This window comes from Lonchura striata, chromosome 1A (assembly GCF_050655825.1).
Source record: "Lonchura striata isolate lonStrDom1 chromosome 1A, ASM5065582v1, whole genome shotgun sequence".
In the NCBI taxonomy this organism is placed as follows: Eukaryota; Metazoa; Chordata; class Aves; order Passeriformes; family Estrildidae; genus Lonchura; species Lonchura striata.
Window position 1 is genome coordinate 70538281 of NC_140741.1, and position 25626 is coordinate 70563906.

At 38.0% G+C, this 25626-nt stretch overlaps 1 protein-coding gene across 4 annotated transcripts in view; it reads left to right on the forward strand.

Moving 5' to 3' along the window:
- The window catches only part of USP6NL (USP6 N-terminal like), a 111249-nt gene that overhangs the window by 9507 nt on the left and 76116 nt on the right, over positions 1–25626 (forward strand). Inside the window, exon 1 of one of the 4 annotated variants that reach the window (XM_085568636.1) lies at positions 13139–13358. The exons of the other annotated variants lie outside the window; for them this stretch is intronic. Coding sequence (XP_085424762.1) covers positions 13286–13358 — 73 coding nt within the window. The 5' untranslated portion in view covers positions 13139–13285. Of the gene's footprint in view, positions 1–13138; positions 13359–25626 lie in introns of those variants that run through there. 4 annotated transcript variants of the gene reach the window in all.

Below are 25626 nucleotides of genomic sequence, written 5' to 3' on the forward strand. Positions count from 1 at the left end.
TTAGTGAACTGTTTTCACAATTGTTGTGATTTCACAGCACAGTTATCTTCTAATCTTCATAAATACTGTGACCTGAGAAATAGAGAAGAAGTTATTCTGTCTTTTGGGTTATATTTCCTCAAACTTCAAATAGTAATTCTCTATGAAAAACTGAAGCTCTGAGTAATAAAGAATTGTTGGATACAGGGGACAAAGAGCCATAATGCAGATTTGCAAAAGGTGGCTTTGAAGACTTGTGAAATGTTTGTAAAAAATTTCAAGAAATAAATAATTGTAACCCCCCTGCAACTCAAAGCTGTCAAGGGAATTCTCCACTGTAGCTGTAGAGACACATGAGAATTTGCATCAGTAGTAGTACACTATTAACTTTTTTGTAGTGGGGTGTTGAAGCATGAAAAAGACATGTTGTTTGACTCTGGAATCTTGTAGTAGGAGAACTTGTCACTGGGTCTTGCTTCACTGTTGCTCTTCTGTTTTGTCTTAACTTTTCAGATTTTTTTTTTTTTTTTTGGGGTACCGCTACTTGCTGCTTTATCTCCTCTTCATAGTGCAGCTTGTACCTGGTGAGACTGTGAGCAACAGGGCTGGAGATTATTTTCTGATTCGAAATACAGATTTAGAGATCACAATTAATGAGTTACAGAAAACCTGTGTGGTCTCAACAAGGAAGTTTTGAATGAAGTTTCATTAGAAAGGCCTGGGCTGCAGGAGCTGAGGGTGTACTCAGGGTCTTAACATTTCATAACTGCTTTAAAATGTTGCCCATGCCAGAAATGGGTCAGTGCCTTTGTCTGCCTGAATTCCTGCATTCTTCCTTGTTGCAGGAGCATTCATGGGGCTGACTGGAGCTGAGGGGGCTCCCTAAGCTCTTGCCTAGGTAGCTGCGTCCATGGATGCACTGCAGGGGTGGGGATCAATGATCTCTGGGTGAGATTCTGGTAAATGCTGGTCTTTGCTTGCTGGAAGTATTCATGGAACTGTAGCTTAAGTTGTTCAGGAATGTGGTAATCTTGGGCTTCCTCTATGCTGAGCAAGGAGAGGCATCTCCAGAGGGCTAATCAGATCTTGGATGACCCAGTTTCTCACCAATACTGTAATTCAGCTGCTCCTCTGGATACACAGGGTGCATGAGTAGCAATAAAATATGAACCCAAATACTTTGCACAAAACTGATGTATCACATGGGGTAAATGCAGGCACATTAGTAGAAACTAACTTGTTGTTTTAATATTTGCATTTTACTATATTGGATTTTTATTTATTCAGTTGACATAATGATGCAGCTTCTCAGACCTTGTGGATTTTTCTTCTCATAGTACAACTATTGAAAAAAATCAGAACACAAATAAAAGCTTTTTGAAATTTGTCTATATTTAAACAGATTTAAAATTATTTTAAAAAATTGTTTTCATAATCCTTCCTTTATTTTTGGTCACATTTTAGGATATTTATGGCTGCTATTGTTGCTTCCCTTGCACTTAAAATTTATTTTTAGGTCAAAGAGGCAGATAAACAGTTTTTGACCTTTATTTTGTCATGTGTTTACTTAACAAAGTAAGTCTTGAATCTCCATAGTCTGAAATGATGCTGCATCTTTGCAGGAGTTTGCAGTTAAAAATGTATTGATCACATCCAGAAGCTGTGTTTGCAGGTGGTAGGTTCAAGTTCAGTAATGTCACATTTGTAGGGCTTTGCTAACAGGTATTGTAAAATATTTACTGTTTAATTTAAATTAATTAATGTATAGTAAAGTTAAATTTATAAAACTCTTTGCATATATTTCATGTACATTGACTTAAACATATTTTAAAAGGTGTTCCCTTTATAGAAAAATAAATTTAAAAATAAATGGAACTTAAAATCTATCTTCTTTCACTTGGTCTTTTTCCTGGCTGGTTGGATGGGGCTTCTCTAAATAAATCAGTGCAACGTGACACCTACTTTTAAAGAGATGTAATTTCTGTTTGTAAACCAAAATGCTGGCACTGGCAAGAAACTCTTGTTAGTTTTGAACTGACAGGAGAGCTGTGGCAGGAAAATTACCATCATTTATGTTGTTGGAATTCCAGTGTTTTCATATACACACACTGTTCCCCATATGTGTCCTTTTTAGGCACTTGCACTTCATGTTTATTCTGCCATGTTTGTACTAGAAATTAAGGTTGGATTATTTACAGATTAATTACTTTATGATACTCTAGTTGTGTGTGTCTCTGAAAACAACAAGGATGATAAAAAGATGGTTTTGATCGTAATTTATGTATATTTAAACTTTCATTACATGCTTTATTTATGATATGTATTTTATGTAATTGTTTTTTCTTTACAATGTAAAATTATATACCTACATTAGAGATAGGAGAATTCTTCTATTTACGTGTTTATAAATAAAAGAGAATAATCTTTTAACATTTGTCTGCCTCTGTTTTGATTGATGGCCAGTAAGGAGTGCTGATTTATTATGACTAATTGGCATACACAGGAGTACATGCCTTTGGCATGATAATATTCTCCTATTACATAGTTTTTAATTTAAATCTTAGTCTTTGGGCCTCTTTCTGTGCTCCTTTATAAAAAACATTGCACAATGATGCCTTTATCGTGGGTCTTTGGTGCTCCTGCAGCAGAAGGAGTGAGTAGCACAAGAACACTGTAACCTTGTTCTCTGGAGTGAGTATCAAGTATCTGCCACTATGTAAGCAATTCATATTTCTGGGATCCTATTCATCCTGTGATAAGTTGAGGGTGGTATTCAAGTACATTCCAGAGGGGGAAGGATGCAGAAATTCCCAACTAAAATACAGATGAAAAGCAACAGTTATAAATGTAGATGTTTGGGTGGGCACCCTCTTCTCTGCATAAGGCACTGCGTAGTCACAGAACAATGTTACAGTTTCTGCAGGAGGACTTTAGAGGCTGCAGTTTTAAGCTCCCTAATGGTGGTGTTATTTCCTGTTGATTCAAAGAATTCACAAAACAACTGAATGGGATGAAGGATTAGAAATGGACTAAAGAACTTCCCTAACAGCAGTGTTAAATGAGGTGTTCATAGAACTTTCCTTGCCTGCCGTGAGTCGTGTTGATTCTCACTTTCCATACAAATGATTTAATAACATGCAGCACTGTGTAGGGAAAGTGAAATATGGCTACTCAGTGGTGTAGCTTTATCACAGATATAAAAATAATTGAGCTGCAGTCTTATTTTATTCATGTTCAAGAAACAAAGCACCTGATTTAAAAGATGGGTGGTTTTTTAAGCTAAACTAACTGTTTTTCAAGAAAAAAACTATTTTGACATGTTTTACTCAGCTACTGATAGGAAACAACGTCTTTGATTTGTAACACAGTTGGAAAATATTTGGGGTTGTTGCCAGAAGTGGGGTTATGTAAGTAATGTCAGTGAGATTATTGGCTCCATATTTGTTTAAATTTAAGATCTTCTCTTTTCTTAAACTATCCAGCCTGTTATCCTTTCAGTATTCACAAGGATGGTTGCAGATGTTTGTGGTAACAAAGTAGCTGCACTTAGGTGATATCCTATCAATCAGCTGATTAGAAGGCTTGTTTAAGCTTTCATTGCAAAGGACACTCTCCCCTATAATTAAGGTATTTTAATTCCTAAAATTATGTCAGAGACTGGCAAGATAACACTGGGAGTTTTTCAAGGCTGTTGGTAAACCTGTTCTAATCCTGCTCAAAATTTCTGAAGCAAGCACAAATCTGTATAGAACTCCCAAGTTCTTCTGGTTTGAGAAGCTGGTATGAGGTGTTGTTTTCTTCTTTTCCTTTTTTTCCCTCAGTTTTATTTTGTGTAACATAATGGTATCCAGAATAGAAGGCATGCCAACATGCTGTAGAACCTCAGTGCTTTTGGCCAGGGCAGTCATTAATCTAACAGATCACTAATGTATAAGGGCACTTTGTTTTAATAAAGCAGTTTGGTTTGCCATAGGAGAGGATTCTTGAATGCAGTTTTTCTGTTTTAGCCTTGAAAAGCTCTTTGAAAACCTGCCTAATTCTGTGGTGAGTACTGAAAGCCTTACTCGGAGCTCTTTTGAACAAGTCAGAGTTGCCAGAAGTTTTAGGGATGTAGGGAAGTAAGTCTCTCACCAGAATGTTCTGTTGCATTCAATAGAAAGCTTTTTCCTTCTCTTTTTATTTTTTTTAATAGTAGAATTTTATGCAGCATTATGTGAGGAGTTTTATTTTGTGGTGCTGCTGTGTCCGAGTGGTACAAACAGTGCAATGGCATAAGCTTCACTTCCTACTCTCCCGCATATTTAGCTTTGGAGGTGACACTTTTGGGGTGCAGCTCTGGGTTTTTGGAGTTATGTTGTGCTACAGCCATGCTTCTGGTCAGGCTGCTCTGCAGACCCTGTTTGCTGTGGGAGCTTCAGTGCAGTTACAGCTCATATTATTTTATATCTGCAAAAACTAGACAAGCTTTTGGCTTTCTCTCTTCCCCAGTTACATCAAATTACTGTAAGAGTGTTTGAAGGATGTCATGGTCTTGGAGAACAGGAGAGAAAAAAATTGGTCTGTTGCTTGCTGTAAAAAGATGAGGTGCAAATTGGAAAGTGTCAATTTTACTTTTTATTTCCTCCTCACTTCCTTCCCTGCCCCCCACCTTTCTTTTCTATATCAGAAGCAGTGACAAAAATATTTTTATGTTTTGCTCCAAGTATGTGGTAGGAAAGTTCTCTTTTTAGAGTGAAGGCTAATGAGTCACTTTTAGTGACATTTCAGTATTTATTTATTCCTTGTGCATTAAAACAAACTAAAATAAATAATATTTATGTGAAACTCACTGTAAGGCTCTTGAGTGTTTTTTTCCCCCCCTCTTCTTAATGCAATCAATCATTAAGTGGAACATCCATTTAGAAGAACTAACACAACTTGTGTTTTTGTTTAACACTGTATATTCAGTGGACTTACAGGATGATATAGCAAGGCCAGTTTACCTGGATGTTATTCAGAAAGATTTAACAAGGATAAATCCACTGCAAGGGGGGATGATGGCACTTTTGTTCTTCTAGCACTGGTGGGTAGCACTACACTACACCGGTGTAGTGCCACTGGGAGTTAAAATGTTAGGTTGCAGTGCCTGAATGTAATACTGGGTAGAGTGATGACCCTTCTTGTCTGGACCATAGCAGTTATCTGAAACTTGGCATGATATTAAATTCTCTACAGCTGCAGAGAGCACAGAGCTACAGAGAACACTAAATACACTACAGTTTTCCATCTGCCAAGACTGGGGCTGTGTTAATAGGTCCCTGTGTTCTTGTTCATGGAATAAGTAGGTAAGACATTTTTTCATTTTAATAAATTGATTGTTTTAAGGTGAAGCTGACTAAAGAAATCTCAGATGCCCAAGTATTTCCACCATTTTTTCACTGGTGAGGGAATAGGAGAACTGTTCAACAGTGGAAGCATGTTAGTAGTTATAGTTAACGTGATTGTCACATTCAAGTGCCAAGCTTGAATTTTTAAAACACATTAGTTAAAACCTGTTTTGAAAGACTGTATTCTAAGTGAACACAGAAGGAGAGCAGGAGGCAGAAATCTGGAAGTGACAGGTAATGGTGTGTCCCATTACAACACACGTGCAGGAAGCAAACAGACCCAGGTACACTTCCTTTTAAAGGAGGGTAGTTCCCTTCTGCTCTGTGTGGCCTTTGGGTTAATTTCCATTGGCTGCTTTTGAAATGTTGAATTTGTTCTTCCTTTGAATGTGTGTCTCTAACAGTTTTTTCTTTACTAAGGTAGGTTACATTCGCAGGATTAGATGCCATTTTAAGCGTTAGATTAGCCTATTACGGAGTATTTTGAAAATTTTGATTTTTCTTGCAGAGACAGCCACATTATGTACTATTTGCTGCACAAGCTATGGCTGCAAATACATGGGCTTAATGAAAGTAGTGTGTATTTTGCAGTGGACTAACAAGGTTCCATGTTCTTCCTGGTGCCTCTCTACAGCTGCATTTTATTACTTGGATTAAATATCAGCCTAGAAATGTACATGCAGTGAAGGATTTAATCATGCTAACAAAAAGCAGTGCATAGAATTTCCTAGTTTTTCTTTGCCTCAGGGAGGTACAAGATTATTAGTCTCATTCATATCCTCTTCAAAAGAAAACCAAGTAAGGGTTTAAATTAAAAGCAAAGTTTTTATTTTTCTTTTTTCTTTGAATTGAACACACATTCACTTTTATCAGTCTATGCCTGATTAAACTAATGAATGTACTTTGACTTCAATATTAGCACATGTAAGATAGTAATAGTTTTGATTTTTGTTTAATATAGCAAAATGGAAAAAAGTCTTTAATGACTAGTGTGGCTTCTTTTTGTGTGCTTAGGTTTGACAGAACCTTTAATATCCTTTAGCTTAAGATAAATTTGTTGATTAGCACTACAGCTATGACCCAAATCCAGGCAGTGTAAAATTGCTGCATATTCTGTTTGAAATGCTGCATATTATTGGGGAATATATTTTAAATATTTTTTGTTACTGTAATTGCAACTTCATAAATGTCTGATTTCTTTTTGAGACTTCTAGTATGGAACTTTTTTCTTCTCAGAAAAATCTTCATTTGCAGCTAAAGCTATATGAAAACTCACCATCTAATATGAGGAAGGCTGACAAATTCTGTGGGGTGTGTGCATTCACTGAGATGAGATCTTGTACCACCATCCTTTTTCTTCCTCCTGTTTAAAAAAAACCCCACCAAACATTATTTTATCAATAATTTAAAATGGACTGATTAGAGACAACCTTTTTTGGGGGGGAGGAGTGGTGGTGGAATTTCATTTGCTTTGTTTGCTTTCTTGATAATTTCTTGAGCCTTATAAAGTGACCATTTGGCCTTTGAAGGACTTGAGGCGTGTGAGGAGAAAGAAATTGAATTAATTTGATGATTCACGATAAGAATTTGTGATTCTATTCATACTCATTTTCATAATGCTTTGTAGCTTGCTTAACACAATCCTAATCACATAGACCCAAAAGACACGAGTACCTCTGTATCTAGGGAATTCTGCACTGCAGCCTGAACTAGGTCAGGCAGAGTCTTTATGGGTTAAATATCTAAGAGCTTTTGGAACCCTTTGAATTGTTGCTAAATGGTGCAGTTTAGATGCACTTGTACGTCTAAACTTAGAGTTCTACAGAAAATATAGGAGCAAAGAAGAAGCACTACACTTTGGTCATGGAGGTGACAAGTATAAAACACATTTATTGGGAAGAAAAAATAAATTGTATATCTATACATGCTTTTTTTTCTTTTTTGTAAGTAGTTTTTTTTTTTTTTTTTGGAAGAGTGTATCAAGACTTACATGAGCTTCTGATACTGATCTCCATTAATGTCTGGTGTCTGTTATCAGGGTGATAAAAGTGATCTGCACAGACGAGCTAGCTCCTTTGGATTCATGGTGGCTCTCTGGGAGACTCACTGTCTGTCTTGCTACACTCTAGAGCCATGTGCAGAATGTGTTGTAGCAAGAGCTGAGGGGGTGAAAACTGTGCAAGAAGGGTGACACTGAGAGCACTGAGCAGGGACGGGATTGCACAATGTGTAGTTTTCCTTTGCTGTGTGCTGTAAGCTCTGCAGAATGTGGCCCTGTGCTTTTCTGTCTTCCCTTTTTTCCCAGTTACAGCATTTTTTCTGTTTTAGGCTTATAGGGTTTTTTCCTGGAACAGGTATAATTACTTTCATTGACCATTTATTAAAGTTTTGCGTCATCTGAATTTAATGAACAGCTTTCTTGTATGTTTAAAGTGTAAAAAAAAACAGACTTAAAAAATGAGCTTTCTCTTGTAATTATTGCTTTTCCAGCCTTTAGATCAATCTAGTTTCTCTTCCTAAGAAGATGCCTTCTAAATAAGGCTCTAGATCTGCAGCCATAGTTTTATGCTTTAAAATTGGTAGCAAACCTGCTAGAAATGAAGAAAAAAATACTCCTAAGTGGATGCAAATTCTGTTGGATTAAACAGTTACTGACTCTGAAAGACTATTGAGAAGACTGTGAGGATGTTTATTTATTTTTTGAATGTTTTGAAAAATGCATAGCCAAAAGCAGTCACTTTTGAAAAATTACCTCCTGAATAATAAATGGAGCTGTGTCACTGGTGTAAACATTTTTTTCAAGAAAGGCTATCAAAATTTCACATAGGAATTCTTGAGAGCAATAGGTTTTCTTCTTTTTGCCTCTTTCATGCTTCAAAGAATGATATGTAGAAAATAATGAAGATTAAAAATTTAAAGTTTCAGAGATTTATGGGAACAGTTAGTTATTGATTTGGCAGTCTAGAATTCTCGTCCAACTATGATAGATTATTGAAAAGTTAGTTAAAACTCTAGGCTTCAGTTCAGAGATTGGAAAATTAATTCAAAATATTAGTGAGAAACAATAGATAACCTACTTCACAGCAGCTGTAGTAATAATTTGTATTATGATATATTGTTTTAGAGCTCAATGCCTAATGGTTTTGAGATAATAATTTGAAGATGGGAAACGACAGGAGTATCATAAAACAAAATGTTTCTGAGGATAGTGGGGATAGTTAAGGTATTTGCCTTTGCTGCTGTGTAGACTTTATCTGAATTTGTTGTTTTTGCAATAAATAGGGTTTTGTGGTGAAGGGACTATGCAAATGTTCTTATAATATACTCTTCATTTTATTTGACTTCTAAAGAATCTTTTCCCTGATGCTTGACTTGTACTTTTTTTAATCTGTTCTTGAAAACTTTTATCCTGCATATGAGCGAGTGATTCTTGATGGGAAAATTATTTTCATTTTCTGAACGTCTTTGCTAAGATGGGCGGGATGATGAAGCAGTTGGAGCAGTTGTACCATGTGTGGTTTCTGAAACTGCAGCTTTTAAAGCAAACATTCCAATGGGTCATTAAGAGCAGGTGCCCTCACTTTTGATGGCATTGGAGTTTTTATAGCCCCTGTTCCAGACAGCCCTGCTGGGACAGCCCTGCCCACAGCCCTGCTGACTCACAGGGTGCTGAAACACCTTCTGGGTGTTACAGCCTAGAGAGGAGGGTCCAAAGAGCAAGTGCACCCTGCTCCCTTGTAAATCCTCTTCTGCCTCCAACATCAGACTTTGCTCTATTGCAGAACAAGCATCACCAGAAGTGTTTTGTGTATTTATTTGCTTTCTAGAAGACTTAAGGCTTGATCCTGCTTCCATTGAGACATTAATGACAGAACTGCTGTTGGCTGGGACTTTCCTGGCCATTTTGTTAGGGGCTCTCCATTCCCTGGGGTGTCAGGCCTGAAAACAGGCGTGTTTAACCATGGTGTGTTAACACATGGCGTGTTAACCATGTGTGGAGTTTAGCAGGTAGGGAAAAGGACACAGTTCTGGCTGTAGGGAACACAGGGGAGGATGTTGAAGTCAGACCTGCAGAGGTTTCTGCAGATGTGTTGGGAGTAATCAAGATGCAGAATATCTGAATTCTGGACAGTTCAGGTTGATAAGAGATGGGAAAAGAACAGTGACAGTAATGCTGCATCTCAACTCTGATGTGTGCAGGGCTGTTGTTCCTATGAAGGAAAGCCCTCAAGCTATTGTAGTGGGTTGGGTTTTTCTCTGTTAGTAGCTTGTACATCTTTCTGTAAACGAGGACACAACAAGCAGGCACTTTTTTGGTAGTTGCAATGCTGCCTGGGAAAACCCCGAGGGTTCTTGATGGTTTTTTAATAGCCTAGACAGAATGCTGTGAATATATAAACATTACAGATTAGAAAAAGAGAGTGAAAGAGGCGATATTAAGTCTTCCTCAGATTTAAATTCTGATCTTCCCCACCCCCTGTCAAATGCCTTTGACAAATACCCACTGAGCCATCCTTCTGCAGCATCATTTGTGCTGTAAATGTGTTAGTTCTTGGCAATATGCTTCATGAAAAAGAACTGCTTCCAAAGATCAGTTAATTACAATTATGTTAATGGAAGCATTTTTATTCTGAATTATGATAGCTGACTAATCAGGATGCAGGTCATTTTTTTATTATGCTTGGGAGAGATCAAGGGCTGTACACAGTGATCCATAAAATCCCATAGTGGTTATCTGTTCCTTTCAATACCAGTGTACTCCATCATGTTGTTAACATGTGCATGATTTCTGCATTCCCTACAAATTTGAAGTCAAAGAAGAAAACCAAAATCTAAGAACATCATCAAGCACATATTGCTTAGTAAGCTCTCTGTTGAAGAGGAAAAATGCTTGGCAGAGATCAGTGGTCTATGTACTGAATATGTAGCTCTACTTTTTTTTCCTCAAACAGAATCTACTCGAATTGTTACACTAAATTTATGGCATGGTTTCTTAGTGGCTTAGCTTGTGTATTTGTGTCAGAATTGCTGTGAATGTCCAACTGGTGTATCCTTGTCCACAGTGGTGTTTTATCAGGATGTGTGGCCTGAAAGGTGGCAGTTGTAGTGACAGATTGATTGTATGGAAGTATCAATTGGTTCAGCACCAGTCAAAGATAAGAATGAACTATAACCAAATTCTGACTCACAAGTAACAGATTAATTATACAATTTAGTGTGTTTTATTTGTACAAGTGTTTTTGGTATTGCCTCTATACTATAGCAGTTTTAGTGTTGCTGTCTTGGTGTATAAATTGATTTGAGGAAAAATAAATAGCAGCCACCAAAATTACTGTGTAATTCTTCAAAGTTCCAGTGATTTGTTGAAATTTCTTATTTATCATGCCTGCTTCAGACTTGCACCATTTTCTTTACATTGCATATGGAATGTTGTTTACGTTTTCCTAAATTATTTTAAGGCTTTGTGAGCTTTTTCAATTTTTTTATGTACCAACTGTCACAATAAAGAGGCGAGGGAAACTGCTATGCATACCGACTTGGAAACTGTTTCACATTGAGGAAGGCAGGTGTGATGTGAAAATGACTTCCAGTCCTGAAGTTCTTTTGTGTCTCTCTTTAAAAGGGAGGACAGGGACCAGCAAGGTAAGGGACAGTTTGGAAGATAAAGGAACAACTTCCTTTTTGCAGTAGGGAATAGGTACTGAAGTGCTTAATTTCTTCCTTTTGAAATAATTTTTCACAGAAGTAGGTACAAGTCATGCCTTCTAGTTCTTTCTTCCTCTGCTCCCCCTTCCCAGCTGTTAGTCTTTGTCAGTCCACCATCCTCTCCTTGTTCCAGCACTTGAGAATGTTGCTGTAGCAATGAGATAATCAAGTTCATTTAATAATCAGCTGTAGGATCTGAAAGGTGTAATCTTGCTTTGGAAGGCCAAGTGGATATTATTGCTGAATATTTATTCAACCTTATATATTTTTTCTTCTTTTCTCCTCCTATCTATAGTATGTTACTATAAGGACCATCAAAAGTTTAGTAGTTCTGTAGTAGTTGTGTTTTGTGCACCACGAACTTGGACGTCAGTGTTTTAGAGAAAATTTGCAATGTAATATAGTTGCAAGTAATGATATTCCTTTGATTTTATATATTTGACTTGAAGACAAGTTGTTTGATTACCCAACTAAATAAAGAACAAATGCTTTATGGTGAGATAGTTGTGGAAAAAATTCTTCCAATGGCAGTTTTGAGCACTGGATTATTAAATAACAGACTTCCAAGTAAATCTTACTGCACAACCCTGCATTTTACATCTTATTTAAATGTTCTGAAATTATACTTGTTCTGGAAGGCTGTGCTTGTAGTGATCTTCTCCAAACCTCTCTAGGTATAAAGTCATTGGTCTCAAACCTGGAATTTAACTTCAGGTCCAGGAGTTAGAAATTATTCTCAATATAGAAAAGCTGAGGATTCAGTTTGTAACATTTTGAAGAATGTTTCTTCAAGCTTCCTCTTGGGTGGACACTTGAATGTTTACGGAGTGGGAGAAGAAATCAGTCAGCCTGGCAGGGAGAAGGATTTTACTTGTCTTTATTTTAACTAACCAAATAGAATAGAACTTTGGGATGCTCTTCCTTCTGGCAGAGATTAATGGGCAGGCTGTGAATGAGACTGACATAACAGACATAGTTTGTTGTTCCTCTGCTCTGTATAATTCAAGAGACTGACATGGATGTGGATAAATACGCCAGTAAATCTTAAAATCTGAAATGCTTGTGATGTGAGCAGCTGGAAATGGCAAAATGGAAAGAGATGACCTCTTCTTTCCCCCAACACTTAAGAAATGGGAACAGAAGGTCTAAAGGCCAGAGAATGCAGCCTGTGGTTTTGTTTTCATGTTATGATTTTCAGAACATGTAGTTGGCTTCCTAAATTGATCTCTGTGTGTGCAAGGCGTCGTAGTGCTGTGTAGGAATTCAGTTTTCTGAAGTGTTCACAGAGCCTCTTCTGGCCTGACAGTTATTTAAAGTGATCACATAAAACATGATTCCTCAGGATTTTTTTTTTTTTTTTGGGTTAGCTCTGCAGAGGCTTTGACAAAAGGTACTTCTGAAGGGCCTTTGTACATTTTCCAAATGTCATTAAAAATGTTGCGGGGTGCATAGACCAATCTGTCTGCCTAAAATTACCTGACAGAGGTAATGAAAGTAATGACAAAACCTTAGCTGAAAGAGTTCTCTGGGCCTCTGGTGGTGGGTGAGAGAGTGCCTGAAATCCTCTCAGGATTTCCAGCGTGCCTGCTGGTGTGTGAGAATTCCTGTCACGTACAAGGGTGTCAGAGGTTTCTGTTCGAGGGGGGAGAAAAGGAGCCCAATGAATGTCTTCAGCAGGAGCTTGCTTGTGCCTGATGGAGTTTTTGCAGGCTGGGTTTAATTTTAGTTCTGTTGGTGGGTCTGACGCTGGCTCTGCACTGCACTGGAGTCTTTCTTTAAGCATTACGTGAAATTTCATGAACTAAGTCTGACTTGAAAAGAGGATGCAGCCACACTTGTTAGTTACTGAGCCTAGGGGAGCACGCTGCATCTGTCAGCAGTTGTTTCAAGGGCTTTTTTTTTTTTTAGCTACTTAGCTACTATGTGAACATTTCCTTTAAACTTTATTTAGTGAAATCAGTATGTGTTCTCTGCAGTAAAGAGTTCTAAAATGTTCTGTAGAAATACATTTAGGACTGCTTGCGTTTTTTTGTTTCCTTGTGCTGAAGTCACTTTAAATCCATCACTCCAGCCTGTAGAGTCGTCAGGCAGAAATCTTCCTGGGAAGGTAGATGAATTCTTCCTGCAGCAGTTTTGCTTGAGCATACTGAAGACAGCCATGTAATAAGGTGTAGTAATGAAACCTGTTGGAATTTTAGAGGAGCACCTCGTTCCTTTGATCTTGCTAAGGAGCAATGATTCAAGTGCTACAGATTGTAAAGGATCTGGTGTCACCAGCAAGACGGAGAACAGATGCTGCCAGAAAAGGTAAGAGCTCTGGGATATACTCAGTGTTCTCAGTAACTTGCTGTGAATCAGAAATATTTTGGGAGTTTGGTTGTAGTTAAATTGCATTCTTGATACGTAAAAATGCTCTTTGTTGTGGCATGTACAGCTGCCGTAATTTGGCTTAGATCTATATTAAGCCTAATTATTATCATTTTTTGCAACTGCCGCTTTCCTAAAGAGAATCCCAGTGACGTTTATTATGCTGAAAATTGAGTTTGTCAGCATCTGTAACTGTTAATGTTGTACTAAAGATTTTCCTTTGTTTTTGTGGTAAAAGCATTTTTGTTGTCAGGAGAGCTCAGGATGTGAAGCTAGCAGTCCTACTCTGTGTAATCCCATCAAAATAGTTTTTAGAGTCTTAATGCTGTAAATGAGAATAAGAGCAAAACCAGGCTTCTTTAGTGCTTATGAAAATGAGAGACTGGAAGTACACAGCTGCACTGCTGGCTAGGTTTTACAATTAGATTATTTCTAGATTACAACTAACTTCAAAATCCAAAATACCTCTTGCAAGTGTATGAAAAACTACTTGAAATAATCAATGATTCTTTGAATTCAATTGATATTAATTGTTGTTCTTGTTTACTTCAGTGTGTTGAACATTCATTTTTTCTTTGCTAAAGTAGTGGTATCTTTTTTGGTATGTGGCATACATCTAACGAGGAGGAACTGATTAAACACTTATTTTGTGTTTTACATCTTAATTATTTGCAACTGCTAAGTATTTTGTTTGTTGAGGAACTAAATAATTTGTAGGGATTACTTAAAAATTTTATTCCTACTAGAATTAATTTGCTAGGACTGGTTTATTTTGTATTGAATAGATTGTGAATAATTTAGGATTTACAGCATCTGCCTGTTACTGTGTAATTTTCTGTTCAGCCCTTATGTGTAATGTGTGGCTGTAGGCAAGTACCTTTATTTCAAACCAAATAACATCAGGCTGCTCTAATTGTAACAAGTCAGGTAATGAAACACCTCTGTAAATAAACAGGAATGAAGGTAGAACTGGGCTCAGCTGTTACCCTCTTACTCTGAAAGAAAATGAGGGAAGCTTCCTAATTATTTCCTTAGACTTTGCAGTGATTGGTTGAACATCTCCCCCAAGAGTTGTATAATTTCATCTCAGTGAATTACTTGACTTCAGCACTGTTCACTGTTCATTTTTGATTTGTGCTGCTTCCAGAGAAGGACAAAGCAGAAGTTCTACTTGTCTGTTCTGCACGTACCTCACTAGTCAGGCAGGATTTTTGTAGAACTACTGTAAGAACTGCTTAAAAAGACGTAACACCAAAACCTATAAAAATACTTATTTGCAGGAACAGATTCAACAGAATTGAAAGGGAAAGCTTTGAAAAACATGAAGGAATCTCTTTCTCAGTTCTAGAGCTTTCAGGGTCTTTTTCTGTTTGTTTTACTCCCTTAGTGAATGACATTAATTTTTGTCATTGTTTGGGAGGTATTCTCAAGCTGCTACTAACTGAGCTAATTAGGTGTTAGCTCTTACAGAACCTGGCGGTGCATTTTGATGAGCAAAATTAAGATCTTAACATTAAAAAACATTCAAGTATTCCAAAGAAAACATCTACAAAAGATGCAAAATGCTGACAGGTTTTGGTGATCGATACAGTAATTTGAGTAGATGTTAGGTTTTTTTCTTCACAGCATGCAACATTAGGCATCTGGTGTACATGAAGAGTTATATTCTGCAGAAATGACTCATTCTCAGTATTGTTCTCAGTAAATTGAAAAATGGGCTTGTAAAGAAAGAGTTGCTAGGAAGCCCACTGTGAATGTGAGGTGAATCCATTGAGACATGGGGATGATGTGTGTTTACCAAAGTGCTTTCAAATTGGTGTTGCTAAACTGTAAAGATTTTAAATCCTACTCCTCAGGTCCATCCTTCTCTTTCCCTTTAAAAAGTGTTTTCATTAGAATATAATTTCTTGGGAGGTGAATGTTACAAAGGAGCACAATGTATTAACTGCATATTTCATATGCAGTATCAAGTTAAAAACTTCTTTAGGACTGAAGTTCCTAACCAAGTAACTGGTTTTTATAAATAGTACATAAGATTGAGGGAGAAAGGATTCCTCTACCTTCCAATTTTCCCAAGATTTATTTTCAGACTGAGGCTTAGAAGTACAGTTAATAGCCAAGAAAGTGTCTTTTTACATCCATCATTCAACACCAGAAGCTTGTTATAAGGTCTGCAGTAAGCACAGCTACTGTGGAGATGAAAATTCAATTCTGCAGAAGAAATTCCTGCAGAATGCCATTTAAAAGAACCCCATTACTAATGCTTCATGAGTTGAAATGTGGATTTAATGGGGCAGCTGAAGAGCCTGACAGAGCTGTGGAGTCTAATTTTGGGTTTTTATGGGCAAATCTATTTTCATTGTGGCCATGACCTATGTCACAGGTTAAATTAAATTTAATTTTCTTTATCATAAGAGGTTGATAAATAGGTGGTTTACAAGACTGAATCCCACAAGAGTCATGCAGTGTGAGCATGAGTGTCCACCTTGTCTCCCAGTGCAAGACCTATGGTTCTGGTTTTGTCTTCAGTCTTTGGCTGCTGAGGCTGACATCAGAAAATCCTTCAGTGAGCCTGGGAGTCTTGCTTAGTGAATACATGAAGTGAGCTAAACAGTAGGTTTTGATTTATAATGTCTCACATTTCCATACTTTTTAAAATCTTGTGCTCTTTAAAAATTGAATTATTCAATATTTTTAGGAAAAAAAAGTTCTATAATTGTTTTCCATAGTCTTCTGCCTGCAGTGAAACTGAGAGTGTAGAGTTTGTTGTTTGGTTTTTAAGGATTTAGTTTTTGGGAAACTCGAGACCTGTGCCATGTTTATATAATATCAGATTTGTTGGAGGAAAAAATTGCCACTACTCATTTATTGTCAGAGGACTAGCACTTTACATGCCTTGTAAGTCTGAAGGGGAACATGAAGTTGTAAAGAAATTTAAGAGGTTGCCATTATTTTATCTATGGAATCGAAAGTCTGCTTTGAATAACATGATAAATCATGGCAGTATAAAATTCTCTTGATGAGTGTTCTGATTTGAAGCCAAACATTTTACGAGATCTGAAACCTTTCTGAATTTTAAAAAATAGTTCAAATATTCCTTGTCCTAGAGAAATCCATGTAGAGTATAAATACTAATTGTTTTCTTCTTTTCCATCACTAAAATCTTGGTTGAAATCCAGGTTGTATAAAATTAGTGAAGAAATACTCATGTTTACTTCTTTCCTCCCTTCTTCCTCTTACAGATGGCTACAGCAGAACTTAATTGGCATCATCACCTTGATGTTAGGATATAAAAAGAGATGTTGTATTAAAACACTCCTAACAGATGGGACAACTAAATTGAAATCACAGAATTAAAAAGGGATGCAGTATTTCAGTGTGAGAGAGACAAACCTGAGAGAAAACTTCAGTTTGATACTATTTTTTTTATGGAACACAAGAGGAGGCATATGTTTGGTCATTGCACTGTTGGAGCTATGAGGTGTGTAAATGTTGGGCCAGCCAAGGATAACTGTGTTGAAATTTTCCAGCAGTAAATTGGGACGTTCCTGCCTGGATTCAGTGCAGACAGATCTGTGGTGATACCTTGTATTTCGCACTTAGACGTGACAAGAAATAAGCAGTGTTTGTTTGTTTTGTTTCTTCGGGCATGGAATAAGTTGATTAGTTGCAAGATGGAGAAAATAAAAGTCCCACATCAAGCAGTAATGGTGTTTTCTCTTTACCTTTGGTGATAGTAGAGAAAGTGTACTCAAATCAAATGCATTCCGTTGAGGCATCTGCTAAAATATGATAAACTTTCTTCAATCCCTTGATTTTTCTGTTTGTTGTAGCATTTTTGCAAGGAAGGCTGAGAATTTTGCCTCTTATGGGAAGTTCCAGGGTTACCTGAATTCTTATTTTATTTTTTCATGTAATACTGTTAAAATCTGTGTTGAGTATTTTAACTAATAAATGCTGGATTAGAAGTAAAGGTTTCTCTAGACTTGTATACCTATCCTTGAGTTACTTTATTTTTTTAAAGGAGACTGGCCAGAAGAGCCAAGTTAATAAAAATTAATGAGCTCTTCAGTGAGCTGTAAGCAGGCAGTTAAATATTTTTCTTTTTTTTTGTTCATTAAATATGAAATTCTGCCCACAGGAGTCAAGATAATGTATTGTAGTATGCAGCTCTTCAGTACAGGTATACAGCTTCAATTTACAATTTACTGTGGCAAAATTTCTAGCAGCGTGACAGAATTTAGCTGTATTTCAACAGTTTTCTGACATTATTTGTGCTGAAGTTTCACCTGTGGTTTCACAAATAATTAATGCTGGCAAAAATGACTCCTCCTGCCTTGCCTCTGCTGCTCTCTTGGCCTTTACATCCCAGTTCAGAACCCTACAGAGCTTCACCTGTGTGTGCATGGCCATGCAGTGGTTTGGAGTGGTACACTGTACTTCTCATTCTTGTTGAGCTACTGTAACCTTGATCAGTTTAACTAATCCACCTGCTAATTTAACTAATCCCCTGCTGGTGCAGTTCCACAGAGGTGCTTGTGAGCTCCAAGGGGGGAGCTGGCAGTGGGATGTGAGTGAATCCATGGGGACAACCTTCCTTCAGTGGTACCACTGGCTGAGGCTAATGGGAAATGCTGGTGGGATTTCCTTCTGCTGGACTGTGAGGAATTCACCTCAGCATGATACAGATAGATACAAGAGTTGGGTCACTGCACAGCTGGACACACAGTGACTCGCCCAGAGTGGTTTTACCTAATATACTCTATTTCTCTGATGTCTATATGTCTCTATGTTGTGGGACATATTGCTATGTCTCACCTTAAGTAATCATTACTTTCATGGGTTACACATACATCACGGCTTTTCTATTTCATTTCTTATCCTAACATTTTATTACCTTTTTGCTTCATTTGAAATTTTATTCTTCTCCTTTGTGTGATGCCAGCTGCAGTGATTAAGAAAGGTCCCGGTGCTGCTTCACCATATGTAGCTGTTAATGGCTTACTTTAGTGTCTGTGTATTTGGTTATTAGGAAAGTAGCATCATTAAACAGTCTGTAGATATTGTGTCTTAGGAATTGGTCTGTGGCATAACAAAATTAATACAGACAGCTAGAATTCATTTAGCTGTGGAGGAACTACAGAGAAAAGAAACACTACTTGTTCTCTCCTTCTGCAGTAAAGTTAGTTACCTGAAATGAGGTAATTTACAAAGAGGTAAGCACAGCAAAGGCAGCTCATCCCCAGCTTCCTACTGTGATTTGTTATTCTAGTATGTCTTGGGGTTATTTTTGGGAAGGTGTGACCCTAGAGCCGTGAACTGTCAACTGTAATATTCTCAGTAATCCTGAAATGCAATTTTAGAGTTCTTATTTGTAGCATGTGGGAAATGTGGGAGCTTAACATAAAATATTCCTATACAAGTAGGCTTGAACAAGAAGGAATAGTAGGGAACGGTGCTGTAGTGTAATAGGCAAGAACACAGCAGGTTTACAGTGAAGTTTTTGCTAGATGGGACAGAAATTCAGTTCTGTGTACATCAGCACAGCTGTTTTGGCATCGCTGAAGCTGATCTGACTTGCTGTGTGTGGGGATCTGCAAACCCTGTCCTGGTTTCACTGCAGCAGGAGGCACCTGGCAGCTGGGCAAATGGACAACTGAAAACAAGGTGGATTTGTTGGGTTCCTTGAAAGAAGAGGACAATTAATGATTCATTGAAGTTTTTGATTAACATTTGGGAAGATTAATGAGTTTCATGGTTTTGAGCTTGAGCTGGTAGGATGAGTATATATTTGGCTCTCTGTTTTCAGTGATGCTCCAGCTGAGACAAAGATTCTGTGCTGCCTGAGGCATTTGTCCACTGTGTTTGCAGTAGAGCCAAGATCACAAGCCTGGATCTCTGAACATGGCCAGAAGCTGTTTGTATCCTGTGCCTTTCCTTCTCTACTGGCTCTTGTGCTTCTATCAGTGTGTGGATTTTACAGCTAAGACATTCTGGTTTTGGTTTGGAGACTGAGAAAAGGCTGGGAAGCTCTGCCTGAAGGATCTAGAAAAACAAGCCTCATTCTCAGTCTTGTATTTTCATTAGCTCAGGTGAACATATTTTTCTGAACTTGATTTTGGTGGGATGGCAGTTGTGCATATGCTGTTTTCAAGCATGTAGAACTTTTTTTCTTGTTGACTGTCAAAGGGTAATGCTGATGTTATTTTACATAAGCAAGTATATTTCTTTCCTTGAAGAAAAACTTGTGCTGTTGCGGTGTGCACATTTCAAGCAGTGAAGGATCATCTAGTTTATTTTAATGTATTAAGTTCTTAAGTTTTCAGTATTTTATCCTCATACTTACAGAATTTGGAATGTTTTGGAATGTTTGGAATTCAATGTTAAATATGAATGTTGATGTCTATATTAATAGGAAGCTGGTACAGAATTTATTTCAAAAGCTTGAAAAGGTGATAGTTAATTCTTGTTAAATTGCAGTGGGTACGATTCAGCAATGGTGCAGAGATAAATGCTAGTATGTTTGCTTGTTTGTATTCAATAGCTTAGGATGTGGTGAGTATTTCAAAGTGATGGGGTCCCAGCTAGACTTTTTGTACAACAGGTAATTTTAGCAGTTGGGTGTCTTAGACTGGCTTTGGTGTATATTGACTTTCACAACTTCTCTGGACATCTTATCTGGCTTCTTCAAAGTATTTTTGTCCTGTTTAGCTTCTAGATCTTTTGGTATAGCCTGTAAGGAAAACATCTAGACTTCTCCAATCAGCTATCAAAACAATTTAATTTTTTTTTTTAATCCTGTCTAACAGCAAATAAAAATGCTGTTTTTTCAGTGGATTAGCTTCCACTATTTTGTCCTTCTGGTTGCAAGTCCAAGCAGTTTCTTTTAAAGGAAATGATCTGTCAGCATTAGTATTAAACTATCCATAAAAATGTTACTTTGGACTGAATTTCCAGATCAAACGAAAAATGTAATTAATGTCAGCTAATTAAATTCTTGATGGAAATGAGAAAATAAGTACACAGATGCCCAAAACTGCTGTTATCTCCTTGCTAATAAAGCACCTAATGAAGCATTTTTAGCAGTACCTGGAGGGGGCAGGTCCTTGGTGAAAATAATTTCCTCATGGAACAGGTTCTGCTCCTTTTCTGCTTCATGCCCAGGTGATACAGGTTTTTTTCCCCTACTCTTATTTTCTGTAGCATTATTACATGTCAACACAAACAAAGAAAGGGAAATAGATGTGATTACTCAGTCTTCTCTCCAGGAGAAGAGCACGACCCCCGTGTCAGGTGTTACAGTCCCTTAACTCTGCACCCCAAGCCAGGGTATAAATCTTGGGACCTATCACAAGGCTTCCATGTGTGCAAGTGGGCTTTGGTGTAAAATGAGTCTGGGCTGATTGGCCACAGCTCCCATGAGCAGATTTCTGTCCTCATGGAGAAGCTTGTGGATATTCAGCTTGTTGACTTGGGGTACTCTTTTTTGCCCAATACCACTGCTGAGTTGAGGTGTTCTCTGCTGCCCCTGGGAACAGCTCGAGTGCACACTGCACATGGAATTGGTGGTCAGAGCAATAACTCTGCAAGAGGACTGACCTGTTCCTTTAGTCTCAGGGTGTTCTGAAGACTCAGGGGTTTTGTAGCTTTTAAGCCAGGTATCATGCTGATTCACACAGTTAAAACTGTACATCCTTGGGGAGTGAAAGTTGTGTGCTGCAGCTGAGATTTTTTCCTCCGATCCCACTGTGTGGTAGTTTGTTTTGTTGTTTGGTGTGTTGCTGTTTTTCCTTTGTTTAACAGTAATTTTTGTCTGTCACTGTTGTGCTTTCTGAACTTTATCACAATCTGGATGCTCCATTCCTGTGGCACATTAGCCACAGGACTGTTATAGTCTAGTGCAGATATTAATGAAATGTAACTGGAATACTAGGAAAAACAGTCTCCTTATTTCCCTGTGGCTTAATTCATCACTGAAAAATAGGTTTCCATTAAAGGATCTAAATATCAAATGTCTTAGCATTCATGTTATAGTGGTCTGAGTGATGGCTGCACCTTCCCTTCCCTGCACCTCTACAGGCATTAGTTAGAGTTGAACATGGAGTGGTCGAATGCAACCTTTCTGCCTATTATTTTTCCAAAAGCAAGTAGCAGAGTCCTGTAAATTTTGTGGGCAAATGAGATCCCACAAAACTTTCTGCATTTATTGACTGGAAAATATTTTTATTCCCTGGAAACTGAAGGGGGAATGGGTTGCTTTTTCTTTTCCTTGTTTTTAGATAAGACAGTTTTCTTTTGAGATGTACCTAATATACCAAGCAAGATTAATATGTAAGCATTTGTAGAGAAACATGAGTGTGAACAGGCAAGTTTCATCACATTACTATGTGCTAATTCTCCCCCAAACTATTTTGACTACAGGTCACTCTTCAAGCCCTTTTTTATCTCTACTTAGCCAGAAGTATTTTACAGGACTTAAGGCTGAGTTTAAGGCTTCTTTATTAGAAATAAATACTTCAAAGTTTTAATTCATAATTCTGGTTTTCTGATCCCTATCACAGTTAGAATGGAAGTGAAGCTTTTGTTGTTTTTGAGTGGGAAATAGCAGGAGTCTCAAGGACATGGTTATAATGCAGTTCACAGGTCTCAAGTGGAATGTGAGATGTTGCCTTGATCTGAGACTTCCTCTTGCTGATAGAAAAGGAAATACTATTTGTACTAATGAAGGGACTTTGGTAACTTGAATATGCTGTGATCTCTCCTAGAAAAATATTTTCTGTTTCATTTAAAGTCACATTGTTTGGCTTGGTGGAACAATTCTTCATCACTTTCAAGTGTTGGGTGTTCCTGGGATGCTTCCAGGGCTCCCTGCTGATTTCAGGTGTTGCACTTTGCTGTGTGATGTATAAATGGCTGCACCATTGCTCTGTGTCCTAATTCTTCTCCTTCTATAAAGAAAAAACCTGACTAATCCTTTCCTTTTTCTGAAGACAGCTGTACATTGAAAAGACTTTTAAAATGTTTTGAAAAAATTCCCCATCTATGCAGCAGCTGCATCAAGTCTTGAAGCCACCATGTCACATCACTGGGTAAAAGAAAATGTTGTGTTCAGACTGTAGTGTGGATCACACATTGCACAATTCAAAGATATGTTTTTGTCAATTCTGTGCCGTGAATTAGTACTCTGGCTAGGTTTTGAAAAACGTGGGATGAATGCTAGTCTGGAGCTTGCCAAATCTATAGATGAAAAAGAAAATAAGCTACACAAGCTCCAATTCCCACTACTATTTAGTTTATAGGCATTGGAATGACCTTCTAATCTGTGCGGTGATAATTGCCTGTTTTACATAATGTGTAAAGCTTTGCAGAGGAGTATTTGTAGTGATGGAACATGTATTAAAAATCATTGTCTGGAAACTAATAGGAATGTAAAGCCATTCTATAAATAGTGCAGATAAGCTCTAAAAGGAGGAATGAGCAAATATACTTAGGCAAATCAAAAGACAGCTGTGCTGGGCCTGGGCTGAGCATTTAACATAAAAGTGGCTCATGAACTGTGTCCATGCTGGCAGGGAGTGAAGCACTGGAGGGAGAGATGGAGAGAGGAAAGCTGGGAGCTCAACATTCCTCTGTATTTCAGCAGTTTTTTCCAGACTAGATCAAACCTTGGGTAGAACATAACTTGGTGGTAGGAGTGCATCTCTCAGATAGTTGAACCTGGAAGGAATCCAACTTTGCATACTTCCAAGTCTCTTCCCAGCACAAAGTGGAGAGCAGTAAATAGAGATGATCTGGAGCTTTGCTCCAAAGTGCTCTTCCAATTTAGACTAAAATGTTATTTATAGAATAGTATGGAATCTCAGTAGTCTTTTATCCCAGATTTATGATCTTGGCATTGGATAGAATAGCCTAATGAGGTTTTTCTTGGAAATAAATGGAATTTCTGGTAGACTTGATATTTCAGGGGCAGAAGGGGGGATCGAGAGATTATGCACTAAAGTATGGAAGACTGACATTTATAACTTGGGTTTTTATATGCTCTACATATTGAAATTAAGTGTTCACTTAATGGGGGAGTTTCTGTTTGGCCACTGCACTTACGTGGCAGGGTTTTGGTAACTGGGGCTGCAGAGGTAGCCAGTGTGAGAAGAGGCCCCTGGGTTAGACACAGCCAGGCCCAGCTTGCTCCAAAACAGGCCCATCCTTGGCCAAAGCTGAGTTCATCAATGAAACTGGTGACACCTCTGAGATAAGATGGTTAAGAAATGCTAAAATCCCCAGTGCAGCAGTTGTGAGAGAGAAGAGCGATAAAAATATGTGGGAGTCAACTCTGCAGACCCCAAGGTCAGTGGAGGAGCAGGAGGAGGTGTTTAAGCACCAGAGCAGAGAGTCATTGGCAGCTCTGGGGAAGACCATGGTGAGGCAGCTGTGCCCCTGCAGCCCATGGAGGTCCATGCAGGGAGCAGAGATCCACCTGCAGACCCTGGAGAGCCCATGCTGAAGCAGGCTCCTGGCAGAAACAATGGTCTTGGAAGAGGAGCCCACACCAGGAACAGGTTTTGTGGCAGGAGCAGCAGTTTGTGGGAAAGGCTCCCACTGGAACAGTTTGTGAATGACTGTATCCCTTTGGAGGGACCCCATGCTGAAGCATGGGAAGAGTGTCAGGATTAAGGAGCAGCACAATCCAAATCTTATGGGCTGACCTATGCTATATTTAATTGCCAGTAAATTAGTTTTCCCAAGCCAAGTAGGTTTTTCTTAAGAGTGTAATTGGTGAGTGACCTCCCTGTTTATCTTGATCCTTGAGCTTTTTCTTCTTTTCTTCTCCCCCAGTCAGGTAGGAGGAATGAGAGCAGGTCAGTGGGCACCTGACAGCCAGCCAAGGGTCAACCCACTACAGCAATGCTGAGGATGTGGACAAACTTTCCCTGTTCCTGTGAGTTCTCCCCAGTCCACATTCCCTGAAGCTGCCAGTGATGGCAGCATGAGCAAATTCAGCAGCTAGGCTTCTCTGTCATGGGTTGCAGTGCACTCACATGATCCTGTTTACCAGCTCTGCCCAGAGCAGTAACTTCCAGAAGAGCAGGAGACAAAGAGCAGTGATGTAGTCAACAAGCACTGTAAACCCAGGACTGGATGTCTGAATGATGTCCTCCTGTCTTTTCCTTTCTGATCTTTTAATGTACTCCTTGGTAAAATCTGTCTGTGTTAAAGCTTAATAAGCTTTGTAACATTTCCAGCTACTGGTGTGTAGTAATTGATTTTGAAACAGTATTAACTGGTATGTCAGTGGATATTTTTGAGCAATTTTGGCTGGTAAGTGTTAGAAATTCTAAAGTCATTGCTACTATTAAGAAATAGCAACAAATCCCTTGCATCCTAGCTGTGATATAATTTCATGATATGAGGAGCTTGGAGAAGAGGTAATTGAATTAGGGTTAATGAGAATGCACTTGAATGTGAGGTGGTTGCGGGTGGACAAGGGGACACAAAATTTATTTGACATACCCAAATCATTCTGGCTGCTGTTGAATTCCTGTTTAATGGTTTGGTCTGGGCTTTGTTTATTTGACTAAGCTGCTTTGGCAATTTCTGATTCCTTTCTAATTTAAAACAACTTTTCTGTGGGATTTTTTATTTTTTTCCTCTCAATCCTATTTTTACTTGCCTTTTTTCTGTCATGCAGCTTTCATCAGTTGAGTTCATAGATTTCTGATTAGTAGAAAAACTTTTGTTTCCAATTAAAAACTAAAAAGAAAAACCAACTTAGTGCTTCTTATTTGGAATAATTTATTTTAATACAAAGACATTACAAAATGGCTCCAACATGAAAAGTATTGCAGCTCTTTTATAATTTTAAATTCTTTTTTTCTCCACAGTTAAAAAAACCAACAACTTTAGATGAGCTTATTTCCCAAACATTCCTTTTTATTCTGAGCCAAATGTGAAAAGTCCTTCAATTAATATCTGGGCTAAATCCTACAATCCCATGTGAAAAGCTGTAAATATTTGGTATTCTATTTATATGAGCTAAGAAACTTGAACTTAAAATACTGATGGCTGAATGATGCACAGGGAGCTGTCTGATATTGGACTGGACCAGTAATGACACACCAGTGTCACTGAGGCATAGTTACCTCTGAGATGTAAGAATAAGAAATTTGCCTTGCTTGTCCTGAAATGGCCACAAAGCAGATATATCTGATAG